Raw genomic sequence first — 25,581 nt, forward strand, 5'->3', positions numbered from 1 at the left:
TACCGACTTCCCAACTCTGTGGCCTTACTGTCCGTAGTAAGTGCATTTTTAAAAATGAAGATGTGTATGTTTTTAACCCTTGTGTGGTCAATTCAAATAATGAGCAGAAGCTCTCATGGGTGTAAATAAAGATGATTCTTTGTTCATGAATTCAACCCAAAAGGCTAACTCTGCGTCACACATTCAGCAATTACATCAACACACAAAAGAAAATATACAAAAATAGTGCACTTCCACAAATCATAAGCCAATGGGTAGTTAGTTATTCACATATTTGGCTTGTCTTAGGAAAAGCATACTTTGGAGGCCAGGTGAAGAAAGTGTTTTCACTCCTGAAGGGTAATCTAGATGGATTCAATTGCCAGAGTCCATATCAGGATTATTGCAGAATTCCTTGGAATAGATGAATTTTCACCAGGTCCTGAAGTTAGTTACTTGTGTCTAGTTACCAGGAGGTCGGGTTTCTGTACTGATGGACTTGAAAAGGAACAAGCTTGAAAACTTTCTGCTGCTGTCTTTGCAGTTGCTATTCACAAACTAATTGGTTTCCTCCATTGGTTTTTGGAGTGAAGATTTTTATCTGCAGTCAATTTCAGTCTCAGGATCAACAGTTCTGTTATCCACTCAGAATGATTTGAAGTTAGGATCAATTAGTATACAGGAGAAAAGATGGTGGTGTTTCAGACTGACTTATGATTCAATTGGCTTCTCAAGCTCTCATTGTTGAGTTTAAAGGGAAGAGATGGAGTGATTGTAATGAGGTCAGCACTCAGAGAATATGAGTTCCCTGATTGGGGCTGTCAATCTGGTCCAATCAGGGAGCCCTGGTTGACAGATAAGAGCAGGAGGGTCAGACATCTTTTTCATTCTGACAGCTGGCTCTGAGGGAGCTGGATCTATGTCAAGAACTCTCCATATGTAAATAAACGGTGACGTGGTGATGGGATAATGGCCTCTGTGGAGTTACTTCAGGAGACAGTAAGTATAAAAGTCCATAGATTTTCAATTTTGGGCAAATACCTCAATGACAGCAGGTGTGAATTCCACAAATGGGTTTCATCTTGGTATGTTCCCACCCATGGTCATTCAATTAAGAACTATCAGAGACGTGAGGCAGTTTGTGCAGAAATTTCAAATGTCACCTGACCCTTGGTAACCATGTTAGCAACGTTTTGATATCCTTTTATAAAAAAAGGGCCGTTCCAGAAATTTCTAACCTGAATACTGTCCTTGTTTAAAGTTACGAATATGACATGTCTTTACCAGACATGAAATCTGTTCAAAAGAAAATCTATGAATTACAGCAAACAACTCATAACTAAAACTATAGCAAAGATTGCTCATAAAAGTAGGGTGATTTCACCAAGAATAAGTAGAAGATAGCTACGTAATAGAAATCCTGTGCCTAAGATCAATTCCAGTTATTTATATCGGTATGATCTCCAAGTATGACTGTTGGGGAATTTACCCAACATTTCTATTCTGGCTATGAATATTGTTGTCTCTATATGCAACCCATTACAGACTTCCAAAGAGTTTGGCAGACTGATGACAAATTAAGGAAATTTATCAGAATGGCCTTGGGAATGAAGGACTTCAGTGATGCAGAGAGATGAGAAAAATCAAGATTGTTCTCCTTAGAACGAAGATGAAGGGAGGATTTATTGGAGACGTTTAAAATTATGAAGGCTTTTGAGAAATGGATTAAGAAACTATTTCCACTGGTGGGGCAGTCAGAAAATGGACAACACATATTTAAGATAGTTGGCAAAGAAAATGGGAGGGGAGAATACAGTTTGCTTTCCACAGTGTGTTGTTTTAATCTGGAATACACCGAATGAAAGGAAGGGGAAAGCTGACTTAATGACAACTTTCAAAAGGCAACTGGATAAGTTTAAAGTTCAAATCTGAAATTTATAAACTTGCATATCTCTCTTTCAATCTCATAATCTCTTCCTTGCTCTTTAATTCACTTCACTTCTCATGCTCTCCCTCCACTTTGTTTGTTTTCCTGCCTCTTTCTTTCACCATCACTCTCTTGCTCTCTTTCTCCCCACTCTGTTTGACTGGTTTCACTTTCTCTCCTTTAGCACCAGTTTGTGGCACAGCCTGGCCTTAGCCGGGTCCTGGTTCACGAATTAATCGACAAGCTGCGGAATCCAGAGAAACACACCAGCCTCCAAGAGTTGGATGAAGATGACCTTGAGGTACGTTACACTGTGAGTACCTCTGCTTTACATCCCCCTTAATGTTGGGGACCAAGGTGGGGGAGCATTAACTTGGCTAAATATTGGGCCACAAGGATTAGAACAGAAACCTGCCCACTTACTGGGACCTGGGACACTTAGGCCTCCTTTTAGGGTCACAAAAAAAATGGGGCCTCTTTCTCCTACTGGGACTGAGGAAAATTCAAGCCTTGTTCTTACTGGTATAAGGGAAAGTGCAGGCCTTGTTTGGATTGGGATTGGGAGATCTGCAGGACTGCTCCCCACAGATTGGAGAATGTATAGAACTTTTTCTTATTTGGGATTGAAAGTGCAGGAAAATGGGAAAATCCAGGTATGATCCAGCAATACTTTGAAAGAAATGTACTGATTCTACTGGTCCCCCATTTTGAAGTAAACAAGACAAATCAGACCAGTGTGTCTCATTTCCCAGTTTTACCAATCTTTCTCCTTCTCTTGGAATTTGGAAAAGTCCTCTGGGATTGCGAAAAGCTCAGGCCTCACTCCAACTGAAATGTGTCGAAATAACATGGTGTAGAGCTGGGTGAACACAGCAGACCAAGCAGCATCAGAGGAGCAGGAAGGCTGACGTTTCGGGCCTAGACCCTTCCCCGAAAAGTCAGCCTTCCTGCTCCTCTGATGCTGCTTGGCCTGCTGTGTTCAACCAGCTCTACACCTTGTTATCTCAGATTTTCCAGCATCTGCAGTTCCTACTATCTCTGAAATGTGTTGAGGCAGTTTACAGTGAACAACCTTGATACAGTCTGCCTATATTTGCCAACATTTGCTATCCCCATTCCCTGACACATATCCCAGAGGTACGTCCACTCAAAGTCCAATTAATAATGCTAAATGCTTTGTTGCACTTTTAACCCTAAATCATTGTTAGCAACAAGGCAGGGAATTCACCAGTCCTTTTTTTCCGTCCAAGAATGGGAGAGTATCTATCCTGAGAACATGTGAGGCAGTACGTAGAGGGCTATACTCTGTATCTGACAGTAATGAGTACCTGATGAAGCAAATGAGATACTGGTTCTTGCATCAGTTCAGGCCCTCACTCTCTGATCCTTTCACCTCTCCACAGCCTCCTCCTGCTGTCCCACGTAGGATTCACTCAACTAATCGGCATTCAAAAGCAGAGAGAACAAGCTCAGAAATAAAGCGTAAGTCTCAAGGCTTCCTTGAAAATGGATTCATCAGAATATCAGCTCTCTGCTCAGTCCTAGTTAGCAGTTTAGTTCAGTAAAAATGGACTACAGATTGTGTGTGTGCTAAAGCTCACCTAGAGAATCTGAATTGCTGTGGCTATGTGCACTTTTATTTTCATGTCCGGGACTGCAGCTTTGAAAAGAAAGTAATTGAAGGGCATATTGATGTGGTTAGATGAAGGGGTGGGAGGAGGATGGTATGGAACAAAAACATCAGCATAGATATGTTGGGTCAAATGGCCTGTTTCCATGCTGTATGCTGTTTGTAATACTACTGATTGGAACCCATTTATTTTCTACAGTGGGGGCTCGAATCTGACTCCGAACATGCAGAGGCCTTATGGAAATTCCTGCCCTGCATGCAGACCTAAAATGCCAAGGGTGGGAATCCAGCCCTCAAAAAAGGGCACTTTCTTCCAGCAAGCCTTCCACCACTGGCCCCAAGAGAACTCCAGTCACAGCTGTCTTGCTGGTTCTTACAGGGCAGTGGGACCAAGGTAGACAAACGAAGTGGCTCAGCCTGTTCCCCTATATGATTTCCACATGGAGATGGGATAAAGGCCATTGTTGGAGTCTCAGGGCAGAAGAAACCAATGTCATGGTGGGACGCGGTACTGAATCCTAACCACAAGCTTCTTCCACTCAATTTGTGTTGCTAGTGAAAGAAAAACAGCGTGAGAAAGTGGTAGTGGACTTCAGTTCAGGTTTGTTCCATGTGATTTGAAACTGTAAGATACTTTATCTTCCGATCAAATTCCTCCGGCAAAAAAAAATGGTCTGGAACAAGAAGATTTTAAACCACTGACAAAAAAAATGAAAACTTTTTTAAACTCACTGAGTTATGATGATCTGGAATGTGTGCCTGAGAGGGCAGTGGAAACAGCTTCAATAGTAACTTCCAAAATGGAATTAGATAAATATTTGAAAAGGAAACATATTTAAAGTGTTCTGGAACAAGTGCACCAATTGGCTAGCACTTTCAGAGAACTGGAACAGGCATTAGGGACTGAATGACCTCCTTCTATGCTCTATGATTCTATAATTGGATGGAAGAATGATCTGAAGTTCCCAGCTCAGCTCTGTCTAGAACCAATTCACGAAGCTCCCTTTAATAGAAAAATGATGATTATCAGCGATGTGGAGTTGTAGGTGGCAGGGGTAGATTTCAACGCATAAATTCCTCAAAGCTCAAATGGATGGCCCCAGCTGGGTTGATCTGGGCAAATGCCTCAAACTGGGAAATTATGTGGTTCCAGTCGGTTAATCTCAAACTGTACCCCTCTGGACAAACTCCAGAAAACCAAAAATGATTGACACTGTCAATGGACACTTTATAATTAGTCAACCTGGTGAGTCCTTATAGAAAATAAGAGGATATATTCTGCATGGAGCAAATGGAGAACCAGCAGGAAAGCAATGTTACTGGTCTAGGCATCCAGAGACCTGGACTAATTTCTTTGCGATATGAGTTCAGATCCCATGTTGTAGCTGAGGAAATTTACATTCAGTTGTTTAACAAATCTAGAATAAAAAGCAAATCATTAAAGTATCTGTTTGGTTTTTAAGCCCATCTAGTTCACTAATGTCCTTCAGGGCAGGAAATCTGTCACTCTTTCCTGCTTAGTTTGTGACTCCAGACCACAGTAATGTGGTTGTTTCTGGACTGTCCTCCGAAATAGGTCATTATGCCTCTCAGTTCATGGGCAACAAGGGATGGGCAACAAAAGCTGACCTCACTCATCATGTCCGTGCCAACATTTTAAAAGTGAAAAATATCTCTCACATACTTAGGGGATTTGAAATCAGGCCAGTAGCAGGGAATTGGTTTAAACAACAGTTTGAATTGTGGCATTTTTTGAGTTTGTCACCAAGGTGGATATGCAAAACTTTGACCAGTTTCAGTGACAGCTGCCGCAGAACTCAGCAAATTTAGTGAAGGACATCAGCTTAATGAAGCATAACTGGCCATTACGAACTTGATGGTTTCTGACAATGTGACAATATTTTCACAGTTCACAAGATTCAGTTTGAACAAGCCATACAGAGGGAAGAATCCTGGCAGAATAAGGTGAGGTGTTCCGTGACATTACCTTGGTCAACTTGGAGTCACCCAGTGGAAAATTTTCTTTACCTTTGACCCCACCAAGTGATGCACGCAGCAATAGGCACAGTTACTGTGAATGGAGCAATGAGGGGCACATTGAGAGCAGAAATTTGTGTTTGTATAGTTAGGAGGTCCCAGTACGCCTGAACTGTTGTAATATTGAAAACGCAAGGGCCAGTTTATTCACAGAAAGATCCCACAGACACCAAATATGAAACTGGCTGTTTTTGATTGAGGTATAAATATTTTCTCATCACTGGGAACTCCCCTGCTCCATTCAAAATTACACTGTGGAATTGTTCACCTCCACCTGGGAGGTTAGACATGGTCTCAGCTTAATGTGTCTTTGGAACGACACCACCTCCTACAGTGTGGCATTCTCTCAGTATGCAGCTGGAGTTTTGTGCTCAGGTTCCTGAGGCAGTACTTGAACCTAAAACTTTTTGATGTAGAGTCAAAAGTACTAAACATTGAGCCATGGTTGACTTGCTTATGTGGCACCCTGAATTGTTCTAATATGCATTATGTCCCCTGTACAGAAGGGGAGCGGGCTTGGGGGAGGAGGCTGAGGTCCTCCTTGATCCAAGGGTGAGTGACACCAGGATTGACCTCACAGTCCAACTTACCCTTTCTGACCCCACACAGTGCAATGTGACTTCAGACAATTCTCTACTCCTCTTTTTGATTCCACACAGTCTGAATTTCTTTCCCCATTGTATCTAAATTGATTTGTTGCCTTGACACACAGTCTGACTGTGACACAATGATGGGTGCTGTTCAGGTCTCCTTCTGTTAGTAGCTGAGACAGTCGAGTCAGGGACACAGTATTTAAGAATCAGATGATGACTCTCTGCTGGATTTATTCTCTTCATCTAGGATCAGTCTGTGGAGCAGAATTCAGTTTCCACACAGTGCATGTCTGGTTCTGGGAGGAGGGACAGGTGAGTCAATCATCTTCAGCACGGCTATGAACCATTCAAAGAACTGACTGAATGTGCATGTTTGTGTCTCTGTGTGAGTACAAGTATGTGTCGGTGCATGTGTATATTTTTCAGTATGTTTAAATGTGTGTGCATGAGCTTATTTGTGACTGCATGTTTGTCTGTGTGTATGTGTGCCTGCTGTGTATGTTTACATGTCTACTTAAACATCCGTGCAGTTTATATATATATGTATATATTCATGTATGTTCATGCTTATGTTTATATGTGCATACAAAGGTTAACATAATGCATGTATGCCTGTTTACATGTATATTAATGAGTTCACACTACTGGTGCAAATGTATGTCTTTACCTGTATGTTCATATGTGCCTGCGTGTTGCTGGTATTGGAGATGGCAGTGATGACTATAGACTGGGGAGGGGAACCATATGTGACAGAAATAAGCAAGTAAAACTCATGGTTGATTTTGTTTGTCCACAGGGAGAAGCAGTCGGATTCAGATGATGATTATGACGATGTTGCTGTGTAAGTGGAAACTCCTATGTCAAAGAGTCTGGTGTCCATGGCACAGATGGGAGCCAGTCATTAACTGATCACCTTCCCCATTTAAATAAGGCAAACCAAATTCTGACAACCGGACTGGGGGCATCTGTCTTAACAATGCCCACTGGGAATGCCATAGCTCTATCAGCCTCTGCTGAGGCTAATACAGCAAGGGATATCATGATTTTGACAGCCCCCTAACCAGACTGTGCCTCAGTTTTAAACAACAAGGACTCCTGGTTGAAAATTGTGTCTGTCTACTGCTCTGCCGGATGCTGGGGATGGTCTGGATAGTGGCCTTGCTGGCTGATCTGGAGCATTCAATATTTCCTCAGTTGCTACAACAATCATTGAAATTTTCAGATGTTTGTGTTGCTTTCCTTGCTCATCTCTTCAGAAAGTTACCACCAGTTGACTCCATCTGGACACAATTTCTGACCTTGGTCTGCCCGTAAAACGGTCAAGTCTAGAGGGTAAGACAAAAGGTCTGTGATGCCATTGGAGAGATACCAAGGGCAGGAGGCTAACTTGAAGTGAAGAGGTTGTGGATTAGTCTCCAGGAACAAAGTCATCCCCTGCCAGGAGCAGCTTTGGGCACACACCCTGAATTCTGGATATGGACTTTTTCTGACACCCCCTCAACATTGAATACATTCTACTCTTGGTTCAAGTGCTTCCTACCACACGCATCGCCCCTGTGGGTGGTGCCTAACTCTGTGAGTCTCTTCCAGTCAGGTCTCAGTGTATCCCAATCTGTTTCTGTCTGTCTCTTTCTCTCTCCCTCATTAGTCTTAGACTGTATGTCTCTTGGTCAGGAGTTTCAAAGACAAATGGGGAGTGGGAATGGCACCAGTAGGTGTGGTATTGTGCACTACCTACTGATTTCCAGTACCATTTGTACCCCACTCCAGGACAAGGCATTTACAGAAAGTACAGATTGGATGTGCAATGGCCACCTACCGAAGTGGCAGATATCTTGTTAAATTAATTAGAAGGTCAATGATCAAGAGGCTGACTTGACCTCTCAGAATCAGGAGGCAAGTAACTGCTTGGAGGCTGCACCCTAGTTACAAATTAGGGGTGCTTCAGTGTGACCTTGGGGCCAACCCACTCGCCCTGCCTACACAGCTACAGCTGTGGGCTGCACATCTTTTTATGAAGTCCATGATACTGAACCAGCAGTAAGGGCCATTTTTAATTTCAAATTTCTTACATGTGCTGAGAGGACACCTTAAGATGGCTATTGCCTTTCACTTACCAAACTGAAGCTCCTTTTGTATGATGGGATGGTTTCCTATTGGCTGAGCAGCTTTTTGAGAGACCTCTGGTCACTATTTGACCAGTCCAGGAAACATTGATTTGTGTGATTGCTCCCAGCTCTATGCAGTGTCAGAACCCCTACGTGTTCCTGACGTCAGGATCCAACCCAAAATGGAAAATTAAACCTCCTGCTCTCCTTGAAAAGACTCAGTTTAACATCTTTATCTAAAATCTCATGAGAAATCAGTCTATTTTGCACTAAAATAGTGCCTGAGCTGCCTTTGTGGGTGTGACTGATATCTTGGCCTGTGTGACACGTCACTAGGCCAGCGCTGTAGTACTGAGTGGGTACTTGCGTGTGTTTTTGAATTTAATCTTATTCTTTGATCTATGGCAGACTGACAGGGACTCTGCGGGATGACATCCCACCACCATTACCCCCCAAGGTGAGTGGCACTTTATACTGTCCAAATCCCTTAGGGAGCTGAATACGAGCTTGTGGGAGGAGAATGGTTGGTTGGAAATGGGAGGACGGGGGTTGGGAAAATTTCAATTCTGAGCATTTCAAATGAAGATTAATCATAAATTCCAATTAATTGTAAATTGTACTGTCAGAAATAAATGGAACTCTGCCTTTGCAGTTTAACTGTTAGAAGTTTCAAGACTGTTTGCAGACTCAATAAAATGTTCTATATTGTCTGGTGACTTTTCACTCACTGATGAATCACCCAATCTAGCCAACTTAACGCTGTCAGGGTGAAGATGGGAGGCTGTATCAACTAATTTAGACCTGACCGGCTGCCATCATGTTACAAATTATGCTAAAAAATTTGGGTAAAATGTTGTCTTTTTTCCGAGAGAATGAATACCCTGAATAGAAAAATCAGAGCATTCTGTGAACAGTGACCATAATTCCGTAAATTTTAAGTTACTTATGGATAAAGACAAGAGTACTTCTCTGGTGGAAGTACTAAACTAGAGGAAAGCTAACTACGACAATATTAGGCAGTAACTGGGAAATATAGATTGGGGGCAACTGGGGTTGATGGTAAATCCACATCTGTCATGTGGAAATCTTTTAAAGGCCAGTTAAGTTCACTGTGAAAGTGAAGGATAAGGATGGCAAGATTTGGGAACCTCAGATGACAAAAGAAATTGTGAGCTTAGTCAGGAAGCACATATAAGATTTGGAAAATTGAAGACAGACAGAGGCCTCAAACAATATAAAGAAAGCAGGAAACAACTTGAACATGGAGTTAGGAAGGCTAAAAGGGCCAAGAAATTATCCTGGCAAACAGATTAAAGAGAATCTCAAAGCTTTTTATGAGTACATAAGAAACAAGAGGATAGTTAGGGAAACAGCAGGTTCACTCAAGGACAAAGGAGGGAATTTGTGTGTGGAGATGGCGGATATGAGTGAGGTCCTTATTGAATACTTTGCATTGGCATTCACAAAAGAGAACAAAATGGTGGATGGTGAGTCTAGAAATGAGTATGTTGATATTCTAAGGCATGTCGATATAAAAAGGGAGGTGTTGGGTATTTTGAAAATCATTAAGGTAGATAAGTCCCCAGGATCTGATGGGATCTATCCCAGAATACTGAGGGAGGTAAGTGAGGAAATTGGTGGGGGATCTTGTATGAAATCTTTGTGTCCTCTTTAGTCACAGGAGACATCCCAGAGGACTGAAGAATAGCCAACATTGTTCCGTTGTTTAAGAAGGGAAACAGGAATAAGATGAGAAATTACTGGCCTGTTTGCCTTATGGCAGTGGTAGGAAAATTACTGGAGATTCAAAGGATCAGGATTTATTTGGAAAAGTATGGACTTATTAGCGACAGGTAGCATGGCTTTGTGTGGAGGGGGTCATATCTCACAAACATGATTGAGTTTTTTGAGGAAGTGACAAAGATGACTGAGGGCAGAGTGATATATGTTGTCTACATGGACTTTAGCAAGGCCTTTGACAAGGTCCCTCATGGCAGGCTGATACAGAAGGTAAAGTCACATGCAACCCGCAATGATCTGATAAGATGGATACAGCTGGCTTGGTCATAGAAGATGGAGAGTAGCAGTGGAAGGGTATTTTTCTGACTGGATATTTGTGACCAGTGGTGTTCCACAGAGATCAGTGCTAGGACCCCTTAAGAAGTATTAACGACAGAGAGATCTGGTAATACAGGTCCACAGTTTCCTGAAAGTGGTAAAGCAAATGGATACGATGATCAAGAAGGTGTATGACATGCTTGCCTTCTTTGGTCGGGGCATGACGTATAAAAGTTGGCAATCCCTGTTGTTTGTAATATATATAAATCTTCTAGAAAGGAAGGTAGATGGTCTGACTAGTAAGTTTGCAGACGACACAGGTTGGGGAGCTGCGGATAGTGAGGAGACTTACCAGAGGATACAACAGGATTTAGATAGATCAGAGACTTGGGCGCAGAATTGGCAGTTGGAATTTACTCTGGACAAATGCAAGTTGATGCATTTTGTAAGGTCTAATGCAGGAGGGAAGTAAGTAGCAGAACTTTTAGAAGCATTAACATACAGAGGAAGCTAGTAATACAGGTTCACAATTCCCTGAAAATGGCAATGCAAGTGGATAAGGTGGTCAAAAAGGTATACAGCACACTTGCCTTCTTTGTTCAAGGCACAGAATATAAAAATTGGCAAGTCATGTTGCAGCTGTAAGGCCACATCTGGAATATTGCACAGAGTTCTGGTTGCCACACTACCAGAAGAATGTGGAGGCTTGGAGAGGTTACAGCAAAGGTTTATAAGGATGTAGCCTAGTTTGAATGGCATGAGGAGAGCCTGACGAGGTCCTTCATGGCAGGCTGATATAGAAAGTGAAATCACATACAATTGTGACGAGCTGGTGAAATGGGTGCAGCTGGCTTGTCATCGAAGACAGAGTAGCAATGGAAGGGTGTTTCTCTGACAGGGCATCTGTGACTATTTAGCAGAGATCAAAGCTGAGACCCCTGTGGTCTGTAATATATATGTGATTTGAAAGAGCTGTGAGGACAGATTGGACAAACTCGGTTTGTTTTCACTTGAGCATCGGAGGCATGGGGCGATCTGATACAGGTTTACAAAATTATGTTGGAGTCTTTTTCCCAGAGTAGATTTAACTAAGGGATGTAGGTGTAAGACAAAAGAAAGAAAGTTGAAAGGAGATATGTAGCAAGTTTTTTACAGAAGGTGGGGTTAAGTGACTGGAATGTGCTGCCAGAGGAGGTGGTAGAAGCAGATACAATAGCAACGTTTAAGAGGCATCGTGACAGATACATGAATAGGCAGGGAATAGAGGGATACGGACCATGTAGAGGCAAAAGATTTTTGCTTTAGAAGGGCATCATGTGTTGGTGCAGCTTGGTGAGCCAAAGGGTGTGTCCCTATGCTGTACTGTTCTTTGTTCTGAGTCGGGTGCCACCGTGGCTCAGTGGTTAGCACTGTTGCCTCACAGCACCAGGAACCTGGGTTTGATTCCACTCTCGGGCAACTGACTGCGTGGACTTTGCACATTCTGCCTGTGTCTGCGTGGGTTTCCTCCCACAGTCCAAAGATTTGCAAGCTAAGTGGATTAGCCATGGGCAATGCATGGTTACAGGGATATATTAGGGTGGGGAAGAGGTTGGGTCTGGGTGGGATGCTCTTCGGAGGGTCAGTGTGGACTCAATGGGCTGAATGGCCTGCTTCCACACTGTAGGGATTCTATGAAATAGCTGTTAGAGTATTTAACAGAGAAGGCACTGGATCAGAAAAAGGACATTCAGTCCCTTGGGTTGGCTCTGTCACTTAGTGAGATCATGGCTGATCTGAATCTTAGCTCTATCAAGTTCCCTTGGTTCTGTAACATTCAATATCCTTTTCAAACAAAAAAAATCTGTCAATCTCAGTTTTGAAATTTTCAATTCATTCCCAACCCTCAATAACTTTATGGGTTCCAAACTTCCACCATCCTGTTGTGAAGAACTGCTTCCTGCCATCATCCCTAGCTTTAAATTTTAAGATTATGCCTTCTTGTTCTGTACTCCTCCAATAGCATTAATTGTTCGATGTGATCAAAAGAAATGATCCCAGCTGGGTTTTCATTTCTTTACTTTTGTCATGTGGTTGGTATTCTGATTGTAAGGTGACACTGTTACATGTAGACTGTGTTAGGAACATCTTGGGGTGTAGGCCCCTTTCTGGACCATGCACCCATGGAGATGGTTTTTAAAGCTGATCTGCCTCTCCAAGGTCAATACATAGATCCCAGGGTGCAATCATCCAGAGCCAAGATTCAGCTGATCACCAGTATAAAGAGGACAGCTTCATTGCTTTGCAAAGCAGTGGTTTCAAGGCGAGGATCACGGTTACTGTAAGCCCCCTCCGCAAAAAAACCTCATCCTGGATGTAGTGGTCAAAATGATCCAATACAACAGCGCATAAACGTGACTTCTATTTACATAGTGTCTTTGGCAACCCCGGGACTTCTCAAAGTGTTCTTCTGCCAATTAAGTACTTTTGAAGTGCAGTTGTCATGTAGGAAATATGGCAACTAATTTCCACACAAGACCCAGTAAACATCAATGAGCACTGCTTTTGGTGATGTTAGTGGAGGAATAATTGTTTGGCAGGACACCAGAGAGAATGCCCCTCCTGTTTTAAAATACTGCCATAGTCTCTTTTACAGTCTTCTCAGAGCGCAGACAACGCATTGTCTCATGGGAAAGACAACAACTTTGACAGTGCAGAACTTTCTCAGAGCTACATAGAGAGGGTCAGTTTACATCATGTGCTGACGTCTTTGGGATTTGAACTCAGGATTTTTTGACTCCAGACTGTGATTGCCACACCCACTGTCCTATACTTATGGCCTACCTTGGTAAGAATGATTTGAAGGAGGCTTATTTATCAGGTATTCCCAATTCTTAGTGAGATCTTCTGGGGCTGTGGGAAGCAAACCTGTGGCAGAAAATCTGAGTTCAAGTCTTACTTTCAGACTTGATTGCCAAGGGGAAGGTGCATTTATAATGTGGCTAAACAGATTGCTTATCAGCCTATAAAATTCCGATGTGCCAGATGGCAAGTGGGAAGAGTGGCAGAGTTTCCTCATCAACCATCCTGCAGAAGGGAACAGCAAACCACTGCAGAACTTTGCCCATATGCATGGATGATTCCAATGGAATTCCATGATTGTCAATGCCCAATTAGTACATGGTACCATAAGAAGATTTCTAATCTCTCATACAGTCTTTTGTCCCTCACTGACACTCCTCCATGGATCATCTGAATGGGGTGGGGGAATGATGTTTTGACCTGTACCTAATCCCAGTGATTTGAAGCATTTACTTCTTTTTCCCACCCACAGCCAAAGTTCCGGAGCAGTTCTGAGGACAGCGTTCCTGAGGAGGAGAAGATGAAGACAGTGGACCATCACCCACATTGCCAGCACCTGCCAGCTACGCTGGTCCGGTGTTCCAGTGGCCCATCGACAGCCAAAGCTCCCAAACAACCCAGTCCTGGGCGTTCCAGGAGCCCAGTCCATTCTGCTGTCAACAGCAGTAGCTCAGGTACTTTGAGTGGAAAGGGTTTTCATTAAATGCCAATAACATTCATTAATACAATGCCTTTAACACAGGAAAGCAACCCAAGTCTTGTTGCAAGAGTCTAAACTCAAACAAAACTGACGCCAAGCCATGTGGACAGTATAGTGGCTCAGTGGTTAGCACTGCTGCCTTACAGCACCAGGAACCTGGGTTCACTTCCAACATCAGGTGACTGTCTGTGTGGAGTTTGCATATTCTCCCCATGTTTGCATGGGTTTCTGCTGTGTGCTCTGCTTTCCTCCGATAGATGGATATGCAGGTTAGCTGGATTGGCCATGCTAAATTGCCCTGCAGTGTCCTGGGATGTGAGGTTAGCTGGATTAGCCTTGACAAAAATGTGGGGTTACAGGATAGGGTGGGTGTCTGGTTGGGATACTCTTTAGGGGATTGGTGCAAACTTGATGGGTCAATGGCCTTCTTCTGCACTGTAGGGATTTTATAAGATTCATTATAAATAAAAGCAACAAAGGCTTGAATTTAAACATTGCTAAAAGGGGACCAGAAGTTGAAGATGAGCAATATTTAAGTTCTGTACTACTAAACATCCATTTATCAACTCAAGGCTGGAAATGTTCAGGAGGTCTGGCAGCATTTATGGAGAGAAAAGATCAGGGACCTATCGTCAGTTATGTGAAATGTTAGACATGCATAATGTTTTAAACAATTACAGGGCACAAAGATTGCTAGATGGGGTTAGAATTAAAGAAAGGAAGGGTATTTGAGCTGAAGATGGAGAGATTAAATGACTAAAAGAATGACTATGCAAGCAAAACGGAATGGCAATGTAACAAATAAACAAACAATATTTGCACCCAGAGGAGGTGTAAATGAGAAAATCAGAACCATCACCAATAAGTTGTTGAGCTTGATGTTGAGTCTGGAAGATTCTGAAGTGCTTAATCAAAAGATGTGGTACTTTTCCATTGACTTTAATTTGAATAGTAAAGGAGGCCAAGAACATGGAGGTCAGAGTGGAAATGGGAGATTTAAATCAGTGAGTGGTCAAAAGATCTAAGGACAAGTGGTCAAATCTTTGGTCAGGGAGGTAGATTTTAAGGACTGTATTAAAGGAGGAGGAAAGGATATTGATGTGGTGAGGTTTAGGTTGGCAACTCCAGAGCTTGAGGCTGCAAATGATGAAAGTCCAGGATGAAAAGGAGATCAGAATGAAAGAAACACAGGCATCATGGAGGGTTGTGGGACTGGGCGAGATTGAAGAGCTGGACCCATGGGGTTTTTGAAAACAAAGATGAGAATTTGAGATCGAGCCATTGCTTGACTAGGAGCCAACATACATCACCAGGTGCAGGAGATGAATAGGACTTGGTCTGTTAGAAGATAGACAGCTGGCCTATGATAAGCTACCATTAATTAAGGGTGAAAGATGAATGGTTGTACAAAGGTGAGACTAAATATTAGTGAACCCTTCACATTGTCAGAATTGCCCAAATGCTTCACAATTAATGGAAGTGTTGTAGAATGTGAGTGTTGGTGCTAGGTCTCCACAGTGAAACTTGAAGACCTGACTTTCTGACTTAGGAGATGAGAATGCAAACTTCCATAACCAACAGAAGAAGCCAAATGTACCACCCTCTGTGCAGTGCCAGCCCAGCTGTAATCCAGGGGTGTATCAGAGGACAATCTGTGCCGCAATGGTGCTGGCAGCGTAACTCAGCTGAATCCTAACAGATCTCTAGGTTTCTGGATCTGAGGGGCACAGGCCTCACTTCTTTGATCTCTGCCTTGGCAGATCCCAGCAACTGGACGAGTCACCTTGCCAAGGACAGTGGAGGAACGCCGCCAGTATTACCACGCAGAAAAGAAAAGAAAGAGAGACCAGTAAGTTCCATCAGTTGTAAAGCACATTAGAGGCAGGAACAAAAACAAAGTTGCTGAGGAAAGGTCACCAGACCCAAAACGTTAACTTTGTATTTACCTTCACAGATGCTGCCAGACCTGTTGAGCTTTTCCAGCAACTTTGTTTTTGTCACTGATTTACAGCATCTGCAGTTCTTTCATTTTTTACATTAGAGGCAGACTGACTACAGTGTGATCCATCACCAGTGACTTCTACTTCCCACTATCTCCATCAGGATCTGGCCAGGTTATTGGGGCTTTGTAACAATGTCAGTGTTCCACATTCCCAAATTCTACATAGAACCACTCACTTTATTGGAAATGAGCAGAAGAGTTCATAAAACTTTCTCCCATTCTTCTTCAAGGAGGATGGTGGTGTAGTGGTAATGTAACAAGGGATTGGCTACTGGAATTTAAATGCAATTAAATAAAAATATCTGGTTCACTCATGGCATCCTTATCTCATCTGGCCTAAATATGACTCCAGATCCCCAGATTCACTAACTCTGAATTGCCCTCTGAAACAATCTAACAAGCAACTTAGTCCAAGACTGGCAAGAATTGGGATCTCTCCCAAACAGCGGTCAAAGTATATATATTTTTTGGCTTCTCTTGAGATTTGCGAGGACTACTTTTGTCTTGTGGAGGCTACATTTTGGTTTTCAATGGCTCCTTTTCCATTATCACTCTCTTCTTCATTAGGTGATGCACTCATGAAGTAACATTATCTTCCATATTTTTGTAAACACATAGAATATTTAGTGTCACAGAAGCAGAACCAGAAGAATTTATCAACATCCCCAATAATCATCATTGCTCCATTAACCTTAAAGCCACAACACACAAAAAAGCATTCCTTTCCTAGATGATATTTAAAGATAACAGGCATGATTTAGCAGCAAATGTTTTTCTTTAAAAAAACTGTCACACACTTCTATGCACAGAGAACCGTTACCTAACTACATTTTCTACAGACGGGTTTGATCACAGCTAGATGGTTGCATGTTATCTCTAACAGCAATTGTACCAAGTAATTCATGTTATGTGAAATTCTTTAAGATGTGATAACATATGAATGTAAACCTTTAAGATATAAAACTGTTCAGTAATGAATTATCCAATTGGAAGTGTTCATTGTAATACCATCCATTTTCTTCCTTTCATAGAGTAGCTCCTGAACATCTGCAGCCTTAAGCTTGAGACTCCACATTTATTTGTAAGGAACTCAGGACCTCAGTGACTTAAAATTTTCCTGCTTTACAGTTAGCTGAGTATTCCATTGTTGAAAAGTTTAAAATTGCTCACTCCCCTTTGCAACCGCTCACTTTTGCTCAGCTCACTCACTCACGCCAGCTTCACTCCAACTAACCTACACCCTGGCCTGGCAGCATTACCAACCTCCTGCCTCCAACTGGGCCCCACAGCCTTGTTTCTTACCAGCTCCCTTTCCTGTCCCTACTGCACCTTCTGGCTTCACCTCCTCCTGCCTAGAAACCTTGCTCATTGCCCACTCACCTTCTCAATGCTCTTCCAATCCCAGGCTGCTTCTCCCCGCATTTTCTTACGTCAAGCCTATTAGTGGTAAATATCAGAAAGAGGATTAGCCTATAATTGGAGGAGTCCCTGGATGATTCCTAGTGGTCTAGGATGCAGGCATTAAACCTACAGCTGCCTAATGACAGTGGATCATTTCCACCTTTCACGTGCCAAAGAGGACTGTTGTGGAGTGATGGTATTGCCCCTACCTCTGAGCCAGAAGGCCTATGGTTAAGCCCCAGCTTCTGCAGCAATGTGCCATAACATCTTTGAAAAAATTGATTTTAAATAATCTATTCTTTTACATAGAAAGTAAATGACCCTCAACATTGTCTCTATCAACACAGGGTTAGAAACTGAGTAAAACTTCCTCTATTGTTTTAAACCGAAAATAAAGCTTCCTCTACACCATCCCTGTCAAACACTCTCAGCGCAGGAATACAACAGGGTTAGATTCAGAGTAAAACTGTCCGTACACTTTTAAACTGAAAATAAAGCTTCCTCTACACTATCCCCATGAAATACTCCTAAGATGGGTACAGCACAGGGTCAGAAACAGAATAAAGCTCCCTGTAGACTATCCCCATCAAACACTTCCAGGACAGGGACAACATTGGGTTAGATACACAGTAGAGCTCCCTTTACTCTTTTAAACTAAAAGTAAACCGTAAGTTAAGTTTCCCAACACTCTCCCTATCAAACCCTTCCAGGACAAGGACAGCATGGGTTGCACAGAATAAAGATCCCTGTACTCTTGTAATGAGAAAGTAAAACAATAGTTAAAGAGCTGGGGCACTGTATCAAAAAAACACAGGTTAACAGTCAAACGGAAACTTACTAAATTAAAATTACATCATCTGGAGCGACGATGCACCCCAGCCAGTGCAATGTCCACTGATCTCTAAAGGCCGATGAACACAGCATGCTCTCTCCCTAGGGGCACCCGAATGTGGATGTAACCCCAAAAGAGGGCCAAATAGTCAGGAACAATGAATCCATCTACAGACCACTGTCTGGGCCTGTTAATAGCTACTTTGGCCAGGCCCAGGAGCAGACCCACAAGAAGACCCTCTCTCTTGACCGCCCCTGCATGCACCGGGTGAAAACTGAAAATATCTATAATTGGAGGAACAGATCTTCCTAATTCTGTTCATTCTACTCACAGAGGATGACTTTTCAATTGGTTGCCCCATAATTGAATTTTCTAGGGTGCTTGGGGCAATTTTGGTGGCAATTCACTATCACCTCACTGCTTCCTGTGCTTTCTGCATTGCTTCTTCACCCAGACGTGCTGGGGTTAAATATACTGAGTTGCTTTGAAATTTTTTTTAACGACCTTTGAAATACTTTGCAATGTTACTTCCACACTAGAAATATTTTCCTGGGAATTTCCCTTCATCGGCTATGAGTATGAGGACTTGCTCCATTGAAACCTTAATAAGAAACTGCTGTTCTGCCAGCTATCGCCTGGTGGCGTTGCTGCACTATTAGTAGTAACGTGTCAACAACACAACCATTTGGCAATTGGTGGTACTGCAGGATTAGATTTAAGGGACCCGTTTGTGGTACAGTGGTAGTGTCTTTGCCTGGTTTCAAATCCCACCTGCTCCACAGGTGTGTAATATCATCACTGAACACATTGATCAGAAAAACAGGTTTTTTTAAAAAAAAAGCAAATTGCAAACGTTAAAATAACAGTTTTACATTTGCATGTTCAAACAAGGAGCTAAATATTTAGTGATAAGATGATGAAATTAAACGTGATGCAGAGTTGGTTTGATCTTGAAATTAAGCTGACAATCTCAATGCCAAGCACAGAGTCGCCTCCATATCCAAAACAAACTATTAATGTTCAGATGCTGTGAGTTGCCCATAACCTTAGCACTTCCACAAAGTGTTTTAAACTAGGAATAACATGACAATGAGCATGTGAGAAAAAAGAAAATATTTGTAATTCTTTAGTACCTGTCACACTCAAAAGGTCCCAAAACATTTTTACAGCCAATGATGAACTACTTTTTAACATCTGGTAATTTGTACACCGCAATAGCAATGTACAAATAATAGATAATCTGTTTTTCGTGATGATAGTTCAGAAAAAATTACTGGACAGGACACCAGGCAAAACTCTCCTGATCTCTTCAAAAGAATACATTTTTCTGCCCATATGAGATGGAGGGATGGGCCTCAGTTTAACATCGCTCCTGAAAGATAGCACCTCCAACTGTGCAGGACCAGACAAAACAGCCTTGAGTGGGACTTAAACTAATGAAGTTTTGAATTCAGAGAAAGAATGACAATATAGGAAAGCTAACTTGAAGAACGTATTCATTGTCTTCAGCTGGGTTTAGCTGTTGTTATGCACGTGAAGCCGAAAGATGAATCCCTCAGATAGCAGTGAGGTAAATGAGTAGTGAATTCTGTTGACAGTTGGATCCTGCTCTCACTCTATGAGACTAATATTGATCCGTAATACAACATGACTAACGAGAGCCAATCGAGTCATTATTTAATTATGGGATCTTGCTCTGTGAAAATTGGTTAATGTGTTTTCTACAACAGTAAATATGCTTCACAAGTACTCACTCTTTGTAAATAGCTTTGTGATATTTTGGGATCACAAAAGGTGCTATAGAAATGCAAGTTCTTCATTCTTTCTTACAGTGAGGCTTTAGTCTCATTGGCTTTGCCAAGATCACACAGCCATTTGTCCCCGGTCAGGATTGGGCACTAATAAGCTCAAAGTTTCAGATCTATTCCTGCTCCAAATCTTTCAATGGAGACCATGAGCCTGGAGATTCTCACTTTCCTGTATTGGACTTCCTCTCAGTGGCATCATTTTCAGAGGAGAATGTTGAGTTATGGGGTGAGAGGGTGGATATGGGGAGGAGGGTGGGCTATGCTGCTGCGGGAAAGGAGGGTATAGGTGGACAATGTCAATGAGAATGTTTTTGTCTCTCAGGTACCTCCTGACACTGATGTCCCCTCAGTTCAAAGAGTGCAGGTGAGTGACATTCAGAAACACCGTGTCCATGGGCTTTTGCATAGAAGGTTGTTGAGTTGGGGGGAGGAGTAATGCTGTGAGTAGAATAGGAGGCTGAGAAGGGGGAGCTCACTCCTGTGTGTGGGGGGGTGGGGCGGGCATGGTAAAGGTGAGTGTCTCACTCCCATGTAGAGGGGAGGGACAGGGTTTCAATCCTTTGTAGAGGAGAGCAGGAGGGGGAGGATCTCATTCCTCTCTGAGTTTGGTGGGGTGAGGTTATCCCTGTGTAAGAAGGTCATGGGTCAGGGTCTGAATGGTTGGCATTACTGTGGTGAGGTCTGGAATTGTTGGTTGGGGGTGAGGTGACAGGTGTTGAATCTGTGGATTAGGTCCACTCCCCTTTAGGAACACGTTGGTGAAGATGGCTGTGAGTTTGGTACAGCTCCTCCATGGGACTAAATTGTGGTATCCATGGTTTGACTCAGTCCCTGTTGGGTGTGATGGGGGAATGTATTTTGAGCCTTTTATATCAGGCTGGATGAAGTCAATGTGTTTGCAACTGAAACATCAGCAACTGTTATCATTCAATCAGCAATGTCAGCTGCTCAAGCTTTGATCCGTTCCACCAGGGAGGACACTGTCCAACACTTGGGGTCTCTGTTTGACCCTTGATCCCTGCCACATTTATCCTCTAAACTGGGTTGGTCTAGTTCTCTCTGGTTTGTACAGGATGTGATTGGTAACTTTGAATCCAAGTAGATATCTAATCTAACACCCACCTTCAAATAAAATGATTCTTTCCTGTTAACCCCCTCCCTGTCTAACCTGGAAATTGTTTGTTTCAGGTGGAGGTTCCATTAGTGAAAGTGTTTAACGGCTGTCCACTGAAGATTAACTGTGTAACATCATGGATACATCCCAACACCAAAGGTAGCTGCTCATTGTTTCTACATAGGCTGACATATTACAACAATACTGGGAGTGACAATGAGTAACTGGCTAACATTACAGCAACGTTAAGAGTAACAGTGACTTACATTTAACTAGCTGAAGTTCAGTAATGCTGTTGAGCTCTAATTGATTTTTATTTTTTAGCCAAGCACCTGATATTGGGATCTGAGGAAGGGATTTATACCCTAAATCTAAATGAACTGCAGGAAGCCATACTAGAACAGGTAAGGTCAGATCTCACTGCCTCATATACACGTGTAAAACACACACTAATATTATCAGTACATGATATATTCATTCACATGGGCGTGCATGCATACTTGCATCTGAGTATTAAATATGCATGTGTTTTTGTGTTATCTGTGTACAAGTGTCTGCATTTAAACTATGTGCATGTTACCACTGCATTGTAAAATGCCATCTTTGTGGCCTGCTAACACATGCTTCCTTATACACACGTTACCTAAATGTGCTATTGTTTGTGTATCAGTTATCTGTTTGCATTTTACTGGTGTGTGTGCATGCATTAACAATATGCCTGTTTCCCCACATTTGTCTAACATCTGTGTGCATTATTTGTGTTTGAGTTACCTCTATGCATTTCATGTTGCTGTGTTACCTGTGTCCTTGTAACCCCTGTATTACCTGTGTCTGTTTATTTACTATGTTCACAAGTATGTATGAGCTACCTGTAACCACTTGTTACTTGTTTCCCATATGTTATCTGTGGCTGGTACTAACTTATATGTATATATTACTCATTTACAAGTTTCCTTATAGTGTGGAAACAGGCCATTCAGCCCAACACGTCCACACCAATCCTCTGAAAGTATCCCACCCAGACCCATCCCCTTAAGCCCTTCATTTCCCATGGCAAGTTCACCTAACCCACACATCCCTGAACACTATGGACAATTTAGCATGGCCAATCCACCTAATTGGCACATCTTTGTGACTGTGGGTTGGAAACCAGAACACCTGGCAGAAACCCACACAGACACGAGGAGAATGTGCAAACTCCACACAGACAGTCGCCGAAGGGTAGAATTGAACCTAGATCCCTGGCACTGAGAGGCAGCAGTGCTAACCACTAAGCCACTGTGCCACCACAAGTTACCTCTCATGTAATAACTTTGCTTAATTGGACTCTTGCTGTTAGTTGAACTCCAGTTTCTTGTTTCTCAGTTGTATCCAGGCCGCTGCACTTGGGTTTATGTCATCAGTAACGTATTAATCAGCATCTCAGGTAAGAAAAGTCTCACACTGAAGCCTCAGACAAACTGTGGGAAACTGGACTATATTATGAGTTGTGTTCACTCTCAGAACCTCATCCATCATTAACAAATTAACCAACGTAATTCAGATTCATAAGGAGCAGCTGGCAAGATAATGGTGTAGTAGTAAGGTCATTGAGTTAGTACTCCAGGACCTAAAGTTAATGTTCTATAGACGTAGCTTCAAATAATGGCAGATAAAATCTGAATTTTAAAAAAAAATTGGAATGAAGAGCTGGCCAAACCGCAACCTTGCAACAATGTTGATTATCATTAAAAAAAAATTCATCTGGTTCACTAATGTCATTTAGGGAGGGAAATTTGCCATCTTTACCTGATGTGGCCTATATATATTTCCAGGAGTTGACTCTTAATGGCCTCTGGATGATTAAAGATGAACAATAAATACTCACCTAGATGGCGATGCCTTTATCCCATGAATAAATTTTTAAAAGGTCTGTGTACAAATGGAGATCATTATGGTCAACAATTATCACCTCCAACTATGGAGAATCTAACCACTGTACCTCGACATCTAATGGCATTTCCAGCAAATACGCAACATCTACCACCTAGAAAGAAAAAGACAACAAATGCAATAGGAAGACCACCATCTGCCAGTCACCTTTCAATCCTCTCACTTTCCTGACATGGAAATATATCGCCATTGTTTCACTGTCACTTGGTCAAAAACTGGAACTCCCTAACAGTATTGGATGAGGGTATTGCTGGCTAGGCCAGCGTATATTGCCCATCTCTAATTGCCCAGAAGGTAGTTGAGTGTCAACCACATTGCTGTGGGTCTGAAGTCACGTGTAGGCCACACCAGGTGAGGATGGCAGTTTCCTTCTCTAAAAGGCATTAGTGAACCAGACGGATTTTTTCCGACAATGGATTAGTGGTCATCATTAGATTCTTAATTTCAAATTTTTATTGGATTCAAATTTAAATCATCTTCGCCTCAGCACCATTGATATAGACAGGGGTGTGCCTTCCACTCCACTTCCTGAAGTCAATGACCAGCTCCTTCATTTTACTGATGTTGATGGAGAGATTGTTGTCTTTATACCATACCTTTTTCTTTCTGACTAACTTTTATAGACATTTAGCATAACTTCTTTGTTTTGATATCCCTACTTGAAAAGCTGAAGATCCCAAACATTCTATTAACAGTCTTTACAACTTTCCTACCAACTCCAAGTGATCAATAGATTTCTACATATTTTTAAAAAATCAAAGGATATAGGAATGATAGAGCAAAACAGCACTGAACTAAAGATTAGTCATAATCTCACTGAACTGGGGATCAGGGCAAAAAGGCTGAATGGCTTGCTGCTGCTCCTGTTCCTTATGTTCAAAGATTTGTGTATTATTGCTCCAGCTCTCTATCACTGCACCCTCTTATAACATTTCATCATTTAGTTTATATTGGTTCACCTCATTCTTTCTACAAAACAACTTCCATCTCATAATTTTCCTGCATTAAATTAGATCAGCAATATCTTTGCCCACATCACCAGTCTACGATTTCTTCAAGTTTATTTCTCTCCTCCTTACTACCTAGTATAATTCAGATGTGATGTGTCATCAACCTTTGAAATTATGCTCTGAATACCCAGGTCAAAGTCATTAGTGTACGTCAATAAGAGCAATAATCCTAACACTGACTTTTGGGGGGACATTATATACCGCTCTCCAGTTTAATACCATTCACCATTGTATTCTGTTTTCCGTTGATACAAGTTCATATCCCCACAGTCACTGTTTCTTAGTCCCATAGGATTTCATTTTGTTGGCAGATGTATTTTGTGGCAATCTTGAAAATCCATTTCTTACCATCACTCATCATACTACCGTCACCAAACCTCTCCGTTTACTTCATCAAAGAACTAGTCATAGAGTCACAGAGTCATGGAGCTGTACAGCATGGAAACAGACCCTTCGGTCCAACTCGTCCATGCCGACCAGATATCCTAAATGGATCTAGTCCCATTTGCCAGAATTTGGCCCATATCCCTCTGAACCCTTCCTATTCATATATCCATCCAGATGTCTTTTAAATGTTGTAATTGTATCAACCATCACCATTTCTTCTGGCACATCATTCCATACACACACCGTCCTCTGTGTGAAAAAGTTGCACCTTAGGTCCCTTTTAAATCTTTCCCCTCTCACCTTAAACCTATGCTCTCTAGTTTTGGACTCCCCCACCCTGGGGAAAAGACCTTGGCTAGTCACCCTATCCATGCCCCTCATGATTTTATAAACTTGGATAAGGTCACCCCTCAACCTCCGACTCTCCAGGGAAAATAGCCCGTCTATTCAGTCTCTCCCTATAGCTCAAACACTCCAACCCTGGCAACATCCTTATAAATCTTTTCTGAACTCTTTCAAGTTTTACAACATCGTTCTTAAAGCAGGGAGACCAGAACTGAATGCAATCTTCCAAAAGTGGCCTAACCATTGTTCTGTACAGGTGCAACATGACCTCCCAACTCCTATACTCAGTGTGCTGACCAATAAAGGTAAGCATACTGAATGCTTTCTTCACTATCCTGTCTACCTGCAACTCCACTTTCAAGGAACTATGAACCTGCACTTCAAGGTTTCTTTGTTCAGCAACACTCCCTAGGACTGTACTATTAAGTGTATAAGTCCTGCCCTGATTTGCCTTTCCAAAATGCAGCACCTCACATTTATCTAAATTAAACTGCGACTACTACTCCATGGCCCATCTGATCAAGGTCCTGTTGTACTCTGAAATAATCTTTTTCACTATTTACTACACCACCAATTTTGGTGTCATCTGCAAACTTACTAACCATACCTCCTATGTTCACATCCAAATCATGGATATAAATGACGAAAAGCAGTGGACCCAGCACAGATCCTAGTGGCACACCACTAGTCACAGGCCTCCAGTCTGAAAAGCAACCCTCTACCACTACCCTCCATCTCCTACCTCAGAGCCAGTTCTGTATCCAGATGGCTAGTTCTCCCCGTATTCCATGTGACCTAACCTTGCTAACCAATCTACCATGTGGAACCTGGTCGAACACCTTAATGAAGTCCATACAGATCACATTCGTCGCTCTGC

The 25,581-nt window shown here is 42.2% G+C and overlaps 1 protein-coding gene across 2 annotated transcripts in view; it reads left to right on the top strand.

Annotated features, from left to right (window-relative positions):
• LOC109916779 (mitogen-activated protein kinase kinase kinase kinase 5-like) overlaps positions 1-25,581 on the top strand; it is a 114,369-nt gene that overhangs the window by 75,610 nt on the left and 13,178 nt on the right. The window contains exons 12-23 of one of the 2 annotated variants that reach the window (XM_048618402.1): positions 2,091-2,219; positions 3,310-3,388; positions 5,446-5,501; positions 6,414-6,478; positions 6,963-7,007; positions 8,683-8,731; positions 13,646-13,847; positions 15,634-15,722; positions 20,239-20,280; positions 21,105-21,189; positions 21,355-21,434; positions 22,396-22,456. In XM_048618402.1, the coding sequence (XP_048474359.1) occupies positions 2,091-2,219; positions 3,310-3,388; positions 5,446-5,501; positions 6,414-6,478; positions 6,963-7,007; positions 8,683-8,731; positions 13,646-13,847; positions 15,634-15,722; positions 20,239-20,280; positions 21,105-21,189; positions 21,355-21,434; positions 22,396-22,456 (982 nt within the window). The remainder of the gene's footprint in view (positions 1-2,090; positions 2,220-3,309; positions 3,389-5,445; positions 5,502-6,413; positions 6,479-6,962; positions 7,008-8,682; positions 8,732-13,645; positions 13,848-15,633; positions 15,723-20,238; positions 20,281-21,104; positions 21,190-21,354; positions 21,435-22,395; positions 22,457-25,581) is intronic. The other variant, XM_048618403.1, reaches the window with a different exon arrangement.

This window comes from Rhincodon typus, chromosome 39, assembly GCF_021869965.1.
Source record: "Rhincodon typus isolate 14 chromosome 39, sRhiTyp1.1, whole genome shotgun sequence".
Taxonomy (NCBI): Eukaryota; Metazoa; Chordata; class Chondrichthyes; order Orectolobiformes; family Rhincodontidae; genus Rhincodon; species Rhincodon typus.